The 9504-nt window shown below is 37.5% G+C and overlaps 1 protein-coding gene across 1 annotated transcript in view; it reads left to right on the top strand.

Moving 5' to 3' along the window:
• Positions 1-1779: 1779 nt before the first annotated feature.
• The window catches only part of LOC140167773 (uncharacterized), a 54162-nt gene continuing 46437 nt past the window's right edge, over positions 1780-9504 (top strand). The window contains exons 1-2 of the mRNA XM_072191065.1: positions 1780-1966; positions 8364-8762. Coding sequence (XP_072047166.1) covers positions 8523-8762 — 240 coding nt within the window. The 5' untranslated portion in view covers positions 1780-1966; positions 8364-8522. The remainder of the gene's footprint in view (positions 1967-8363; positions 8763-9504) is intronic.

Raw genomic sequence — 9504 nt, 5'->3', positions numbered from 1 at the left:
ATTGACGCCGACTTTTTGTAAATTTTTCCCCCCACTGGCTTCCGACGGAAGAAAATGACTCGGTAAATCTGCCCCTCTCATTGCGCACCCCGCCCGCGGCTCGCATTTAGGCTGGCAGGCCCAGTGCATGTAGCCTACTGTGTGTGTGTCGAGAGGGAGCAATTTGTGAACAAGCTCACAGCTTTTAGTTTCCTTAGGCCGATGAAAGTCAATTCCTTGTTTCCTGTTACACATTTTTTTTCATGACTGTGTAGATGACCATTTCATTTTTCATTATGATGTCATACCATTTCATTATTGCATCTGTTACAGGTGTAGGCCTAAACTAAAAACCTGAGACGAATATACCTTTAGCTAGGCCTATATTCGTCGCAGCCAAAAACTACACATGTACGTATAGGCCTACATGATAAATCACAGTTTGTAGTTTATCACATGAAGGTGATACACTGAACTATAGGCCTATACCGAGTATCAAAAGTTTCACAATATTTTTTACGGGATGAGATCAGAGAGCAGATCAAAAAGTGTGGGACAGGGAAGTGAGTAGGTATTTATTATTAATTCATTATTCACCATATACCATGCTCTATAAAGAAAACCACTGAAAATCAACAGTAACAGATTTATGATATATTTAAAACCACAATTAGGCCTACGGTATGTTAAAGTTTGTTAGAAATCAACATGTTATTCAAAATAGTGAAATATTTGGCCAGCAAATGGGTTTGAGCGGAGTAGGGTAACGGGAAACAAGGAATCGACTTTCATTAGCCTTATAGGCCTACATGTACAGGAAAGATTTTTAGAAAGAAAATTACAAAACTTCCAAATGAAAAGAGAACCGTAGAGAGAGGAGCGAGCAGGAAAGGGAAGTGAAGAAAAGAGAAGGGGGACTATAAAGGATAATAGGCCTAAAAAGACTCAAAGACCAGACCAAACAGGACATCAAACCCAAGACAGTCAAAGAACTTCCAATTAAGACCAATATCTCAGGGTCTCACTCCCGGGGTCTCACTCTGCAATTAACCCAATTAATATCTTAGATTTTATTCCAAAACTAATGAGATTTTATTCCAAAGAACTAGAGGTCTTTCAAGACAGTAATAGCCCTGACCTGAGCCCTGAGTAATAGATTAACTAGTAACAAACGCACGGCGCATGCGCGAGCCGGGAAGTTCAAGCTTGCTGTAGACTCGGTCCCTACACATATATGGCACGTTTGCAACGCCCTAACTCAGGTGTCAATTTGTGGATAAAATTAAATAAAATTAAATATCTTTTTTCTATATGTCCGTTTTTCCGTCTCCCGGGGAATTGACTTGAAAACACTATGAGGATTACTCAGTTAATTTTTGAGGACAAAAATCATGAAATTGGTGGTGTACGGGAATTTTGTTATGGCCAAGTTTTAGGCCAAATTTTCGAAAAATTTTTTGACCGAAAATTCGACCCTTTCTCGCTTATCTGATGAATTTTCAACTTCTGTTTGACATATGTGGTAGATATGACTTTGGTGTTTATATTCCCTGAAGTAATTGTTGTAATGTTGCTTAGTTTTATAAAAAAAAGTGATTTTCTGCATGGAGTTGTTTTGATATTCGGCTTTGTTTACGTTTCAAAACCAAAACTGAATTTCCCGGCTCGCGCATGCGCCGTGCGTTTGTTACTAGTTAAAATAGACAGTAAAAGTGCGCCCTCTATGATTGAGGTTAACTTTTTTCCGGGCGATCGATTTCGCACATCGCCCCTAATTTAATACTTCCGGTATATATTTGGTGCGCTTCCGGTTTTAGATTTTGACGCATTCAAACATGATTTCTTGACATTTTCACCAATTTACGACTTATTCCTACACTTAGTGTGTTCAAACTGCTATTATACAATCGTGAATTTCATCTGATGTGGAAATGAGTGGAGTACGGCAAGCGGTTTAGTCGCGCGTGTTACACACCGGTAAATACGGGTACGGTAAGCTTACTGAATTATTTACATTCACATTGAAATGTCATGACGTGATTGAACATTCAATTCATTCTGGAATTTTATCATCTATTATTTGTAATGATGTTAAATTGTCTTCTTTATTGATTGTATTACACTGAGATAAGCATTTGTATTGAGCTGAGATATTCAGGTGAAGAAATTAGAAATCTTCATGTTGGAACATGTTTTTTTTGTTTTGTTTTTTTTTGCTCATGACAATCATGACACTTGAAATGAATAAACATGATGTATGATTCATATTCATGCTTTACAAGGAAGAAGAACATGATGATGGAATTGGACATTTTAGTGATTTCATTTGTAATATTATTTATTTACATCAATCCCGGTTCCAGCACTCCGTCCGCAGGTATTCAGGCTCATCAGAAATTTCGCGAAATTTGCGGGTATTTTCAGATAAAGAAACATGGTTCGAGAAACGCAATAAAAGGGGTCTTTTTTATACCACTTGTTTGTGAAATTGAAAAAAGTGAGCTCTTCATGAACATAAATCATTGTAGTTTCATCATTCAGTTTATTTACATATGTGCGGATCCGGATCCCAGTTTCATTATTCCGTTTGGCGCACATTGCAAACCGGTAACATCACATAAATTATATGATGCATATAAACCCCGGGTGTCGTGCATTAATTTATGAGTTTCCATCAGAAAGTACATAGGGCTATAGTTGAGTAGATTTTAAATTGTCGACAATCATCAAAAATTCAAAAAGCAATACCGTACATAAAGTTCAATGACCACGTTGCATCATTTTTTCTTCAAAATATTACCATGTATAGGCCTACTGGTACTCCATATACATGCAGGGCTGTCAACTTTTTGGAATTGCTTGGCGTGAGACAGAGGCGTGCGGGATTTGCCGACTCAATGTTCATTTTGTACCATGATTATTTGAGCCACGGCGCCGAGACAGTGAAAAGCGGGGGGTGGGGGGGTTAGGAGTAACAAATTATTCATGACGATGTGTGAGATTTTACTCATTTTGCGTGAGATTTACTACCTAGGCGTAAGATTATATACTACCTTGGCGTGAGACCGTGAGAAAGTGCCCCAATGCGTGAGACTCGTGGCCAATGCGTGAGAGTTGACAGCCCTGTACATACATGTGTACATCCATATCAGAAGGATCAGTGTGGTAAATAAGCAAAAATGTCCACGGGCCATTTGGGCCATTGTTTTGTAATCTTTTGGGGCCCTCACAAACTTTTGCAGGCCCAAATAAATTTAGCATGGCTAAATAAACACATTTCTTGGAAAAAAAAGGATTTAAAATGGATCACCATTAATTATGAATTAGCGTAGTATGGACATTGTCTTGAAAGATTTTTTGTATTTTCAGTCCCGGTTTTCAGTAAGCTTAAATTTATTTATTTATTTTTTCACGGGCCAGTCTAGTATTTTTACCTAGCTAGTATTAGGCCGTGTAAAATTAATATTTTGGTTCTCGTCCCCTCCCTCCTCAATTTCTGGGATTTGTCAGAATTTTTATAGATTTTTCAATTCCGATAGACTTTGGAATGATTTATGAAATCTTCATACATATAAATAAGTTTATTAGAGAACAAGCATCACTTCCAAGTCTTTTTTTTTTATTTTAGGGGGTTTATCCCTCAGAATCTCACATTTGGAAAAAAAAAAAAAAGGGCCTCATCGCTTCCTCGAGCACTGTTAAAGAAAACCGAAAACTACCGACAAAGCTAATTTTACATTGAAAAAAAAAAAAAAAAAAAAAAAACCTCCCTCCCTCCCTCATCAATTCATGAAAATCCTCTGGACGAGAACCAAAACATTAATTTTATACGGCCTTATGTAGCAGCAGACAAGTACATCGTTTTGATATGGATGTACACACATTCTTTATACGCAATTAGACCAAAAATCAACAACTTTTTCAGAATTGGGTCGGTCGGCAGGGTTCCTGTTAAGGTTTTAAAAATGTGCGTCCGTAATGACGCAAGTTTGCTGACGAGGTTGCAAAAACTTGCGTCCAGACAGATTTTTGTGCGTCCATCTGAAATTCACGATTATGACGATACACACGTACCCCGGGTCTACACCTCATCAAATGTTGATTGTTAAAAAAAATAAAAGTGCATTTTCGCCGTGATATTCCATCTCCATTCGCTATGATAATTTTTCTCATTTCTGTGTCAGTTTTGGTCCGAAACGTGGTCAAAAACAGGTGCAAAAACATGAGCAAAGTCTGTCAATCTTGAGCAATTTTCGTTCGTACTTTCACTTCCGCATTTCTATTTTTAAATTAACGCGTTGTTGATGCTACAAAACTAAAACCGCGCTGCCACAAATATACTGAAAAAGGGTTATCATTTGGATTTTGTCTTTAAGGCTACATGCTCTTTTTGGTTGAAATTTTTGGCGGAAATAATCCCATAAAACATTAAAGTAATCTTTTCCCACAACTAAATATCATAGTCAGGAAATTAATGATGCATCTGGTAGCTTAGATCATAACTTTCATTATACTTAGTTGCAATTATCCCAGAAAATTCTTGATTTGTTTTTACAGAGTCTTGAATTGTCTATGTTTTTGATCAAAAAACATCACTCGGTGTATTTTGAAACTTCGAGGCATTAACTCTTCTCAAATTAGCCCCAAATCATAATTTATTATATGCACGTGTAGCAAACACCAATGGGAATAATTGGACGTTGTTTATGGAGCCTAAATTTGGTTTGATTTTATTTCACAATAATTCTAAGGTGAGAATTTTGACCTGACATTTCCTTTTTGGATTTCAAATTTAAATTCATTGATATGTGATATTTTGAATAAATAAAGAGTACGCTTACCTTTCTGCAACACTACCCGGTATCATTAAGCATCTGCTGATAACCAACATTTTAGCTGAAAACAGTCCCTTCCTATCATTTTTGAACAAAATATGGTTCAAAGTGTGTATGCCGTACGTGTATAAACTAGCACAGCGAGGTAATGAACAGAGCTATTTACGGTGGGGTATCTATTGTAAGCTATTAGGGTAGGCCTATAGTATATCTTCCCGCAAGTGACAAGATGTGTCAAGCAGGGCGGTATATTCAAATGCTATTGTCTGGATCATTGAGTATCGATTAGACGTATACATGCAGCACGGATGTGTGTGGTCCTCCCAGGTTTTGACATAAATTACAAATGACGTCGTGAATGACCCAGCGTTTTCATTTTATTATTACTAAATTAATCGTCGTTTATCACGAAGTGCTAAGAGTCGTACCAGTTCAATTCATCAAAATTAATTTGTATTAAATGAAAAACAAACAGACAAGTAGAGTCATATGTCTTTCTATGACCGTATTCCTACCAAACTCTGATTTTCAATACACTAGAAAGCGTGTTGATATGTATATCTTTGAAAATCGCCGAATGTTAACCACAGTCACCGTGGCACAGTATAGGCATCTTTAGCATTCATAGTGCAATTGGCAGTGGTTCGAACCCCGGTGAAAATTTTAGTATTTTTTATTCTTTTTACTAATGCGCTGTGCCGTTTTTCAAACACGCCCCTGAATGAAACTCATGGGCAAGTACCCTTAAAGTTGCTTTTATTCATCGTAACAATAATACTAATAAAGGAAACCTAGATTATTTATGAGAAAATAAACTTAAAATATTAAAAATTGAATATTGTCAGGTTGTGATAAATAATTAAATAAACATTAACCGCACGTTAGCGGCACGTGCTTTCTTGTAAACAAATCAATCGGGACTTCCCCAGGCCAGCGATCGTTCGGAAAGCATGCAAAAAGTGCACGATTTCCTGACATTGCATTTACAAATATTGCAGAATTTACCTCAATTCTCAGCAGGTGGGTCAAAATTTTGGGGCTTTTATTATCTTAATATATAATCTTATATATTTCTTATTTTTATCATCAATTAATGATAAAATTTCGTTTTAAAAAGTTTTGTCTGCATCCACATGCATGTGACATGCATGCAAAATACTTGATTAGCCATGTGAACTTGCGTCCAAATTTGTAAAATACGCGTCTGGACGCAATGAAGCACACTAACGGGAAGCCTGTCGGTCGGTCAGAATTTTTTTTTAAGGTCATAGCCAAGACATGACTGTATGCCTCAAATTAGCTTTATAAATATCCCAAATAATTGTGAATTGGGATATTTTTCCACTGTACCATTTCATTCATGTTTTTATTTCAGTTTAGAAGTGTGCATAAACTAAAAAAAATTCAGGATGTCAAAAATGTTGAAAGAAAAAAACCTTTTTCTGGAATTTCCAAAATTAGGGTCGGTATTCATTTGTACAGTAAAACAAAAACAAAAAACTTTTTTCCAGATTAGGGTCGGTCGGTGGAGGACAAGCAAACAATTAATCTTTATTTTTTTTGGCCTTAGGCATCATCGGTATATTGGAATTTATGATGGAAAGATAACCTGCACCAGTTACGAATGAAATAGAAGATTGACCCAGTTATTTCATGGCAGATACAGAGCTGCCAACCCTTGTTGATCCTGCAGAAGACTTTCTCATTTGCTGACAATCTTCTATCTTCTGCAAAACATCTGCATTTGCAGCCATCTGGCTAAATCTTCTGCATTTACAGCCATCTGGCCAAAAAATCAAAACAAAATCAATTATACACCCACTGTCCTGTCCTTTTGCAAAAACAAAGGTTGAGTAGCCTTGGAAAAGCATTTTTAAGGGTCTCAAAAGCTAACATCCAGGAGCTTTGGGCGCTAATCCTAAGTTTTTGAAGTTCACCGACGAGCATGAGTACAATGTACCAGCAGTATACACAGAGTGCGGAACCGGGACATCCGTATCAAAATGATGCTCTCACAGTTTCTACAACTTACTTTGCACTAAAAAATAGTATGGGTTTTCCAACTCGCGACTGTCTGCTTGTTTACAATTACATTCATATTTATAATTAGAGAATAAAGGTATTGTTTTTAGCCCCTGGAGTGCATCTATCGTTTCATATAACACGGGAGAACACGGGAGACATCATAATAATGATGTTGCCCGTGTTATATGAGACGATAGATGCACGACAGCAGCTAACAATACCTTTATTCTCATTCTTAAACACTTCAATTCAAATAAAAATATCATACATATTTTAATCAAATTAAATCCTACAATTTGCAAGGAATTACCTAGGGCTTAAAATCGATCAGTCCCGTTGTTGCTGTGCGCCTCCGATTGGTTCAAATAGCGAGTACACGTATCGTGTCGACGCACACGCGCTGTCCCGTGTGATATCGTGTCATATCACACAGGTAAAGCTGGGTAACAACCAATAAGATTGCAGGAACGTTCTCAAGTGTTTAAGAATTTGTCATGTCAATGACTGGCGCTAAAATTGTACATGCTCGTGTACAGGCAGGCAGCAGTAAGTTGCATGCACAGACAGTGGCAGCACCAGCAATTTTTTCGAGGGGCATGGTGGGGCAAAGTGAATTTCAGGGGGGAAATTTTGCGCAAAATTGCAGCAAAAAGTGGAAATTTATGTGATTTTGGTGTTTTTCCTCAAAAGTGAGGGGAAAACTGGGGAAGTTATTGTAATATTTTCTTCCAAGAATCATTTGAGGTGAACATTTCCAGAAGTGTGATTTGTACTTTTTGTAACACACCTGGTATTTTCAAAACTCAATTTGAAACCCATACTTAGGCCTCGGCAAAAAAACTTTAAGCTTTGAAGTATTTTGAAAAGCGAGAAAAGCGAGATTTTCCCCGAAAAACGGCACAAGAAGCTTTCAAAACGCCCGAAAATGCGAAAAAGAAAAAAAAATCCAAAAATTTGCTGCCCTCTATTGTCAGAACAATGTTAAAATAACAAACCTGCCGACGTCCGGCCGGTGTCGAAGAAAAAAGTGACAAAAATTTGACCTTGAATTATGTTTTATAATCAAAATATTCCAGTAATTCAATAAATGATATTTGGCCTAAACTTGAACTCATTTGAAATGAAATGTCAGTTTTTATTGAGTAAAGGATGGCTTTTTCACTCGACCTTGTGCTTGCAATGCTGTTGAATTCTGCACTTTGGCGAAGTTGGAACTGCATTTTAATGGAATTTGGCGAACTTTTATGGCATAAAGCAACATTTTTATAGTAAGTGCACTGCGTGGAAACTGTTTTAAAAAGCGAGATAATTGGTTAATAGCGAGAATCACGGCGTGAAAAGCGAGATCGCGTTTTTTGCCGGGCCATACCCATGATACTCCTCCTGTAAAATGGCTTCATCTACACCTTCCACAACTGGAGTGAGTATTTCAAATCAAAGTTACCCAATTTTCTATTGTAAACTCATATTCCCTCTAAAATAGCTCAATCTTTGACAGAGGTAGTGTTGATTGGTTTATTTCAGATGTCTATCAGATGCATCTCTGATGCCAACATGGATTGGTAACTACCTTTATTACTGGAAAACATACATAAAACTATCACATAAATATTGGTATATCGTAAGTGTGGCAACCAACAGTAACACAGACAACTCAGCCGTTGGCAAGAAAGCGGCGGTTCCATGATTTTTTCAAACAGTTTAGCCACCCAAGAAACCCTAGATAGAACCCTTGCATCTGTCAACATGGCGTCAGCACCAGAGACAACCGCCCCATTCCCACCAAGTAAGAGTAAGAAGAGTAAGAAGAATAGAGAGTCTGCTAACATGGAGAACACTGTAGTACCGACATCAAACAACGCATGTGCAGCCCAGCCTGTGACGAGACATTTGGAGTTTAACCAGGCCATGCGAGATTTTAAGGTAAGGACTAGTTAGTCAATTAAAATTGGGAGTGGTGGGTGGGAGAAAAATCAAACAACGCATATATGCAGCCCAGACTGTAACGAGACATTTGGAATTTAACCAGGCCATGCGAGATTTTTTAGGTAAGGACTAGTTAGTCAATTAAAATTGGGAGTGGTGGGTGGGACAAAAAATTTTCAACATGACTTGTCTGGATGAATTCTGACAGAATAATGGTGGCCCACAGACAAACAAGACTGAGCATGATCAAAACATGATCACCTATCGGCCCAACAAAAAGATGTCCTGGTAACATGGAGAACACTGTAGTACCAACATCAAACAATGCATGTGCAGCTCAGCCTGTAACTAGACATTTGGAGTTTAACCAGGCTATATGCGAGATTTTAAGGTACAGACTAGCAGGGCTTAGATTTTGTGCCAGTTTGCAGGAATCAAAAACTATCTGAGTCGCTTCACTCACTGCATGATTCAATGAAAGTAATTGATTCTCGCAACAAATGTTACGAGAATCATTACAAGAATCGATTCAGTGATTTGTGTCGAAGCTGAGGCCCTGACTAGCTAGTCAATTATACAAAAGAATGCTGTTTAAAATGGGTAATAATTATGACCATTGACTTGAGTGGAATTCTAAAGAGTGGATATGATTACTAACACAAGAGTGAAACTTTCAAATCAGCACAAAGCAAGAAATAGTCATTCATAGGCATAGATCTCAGGGATGCGGACCCCCCAG

Source organism: Amphiura filiformis, chromosome 13, assembly GCF_039555335.1.
Source record: "Amphiura filiformis chromosome 13, Afil_fr2py, whole genome shotgun sequence".
NCBI lineage: Eukaryota > Metazoa > Echinodermata > Ophiuroidea > Amphilepidida > Amphiuridae > Amphiura > Amphiura filiformis.
This window is presented reverse-complemented; position numbering and strand designations above follow the sequence as displayed.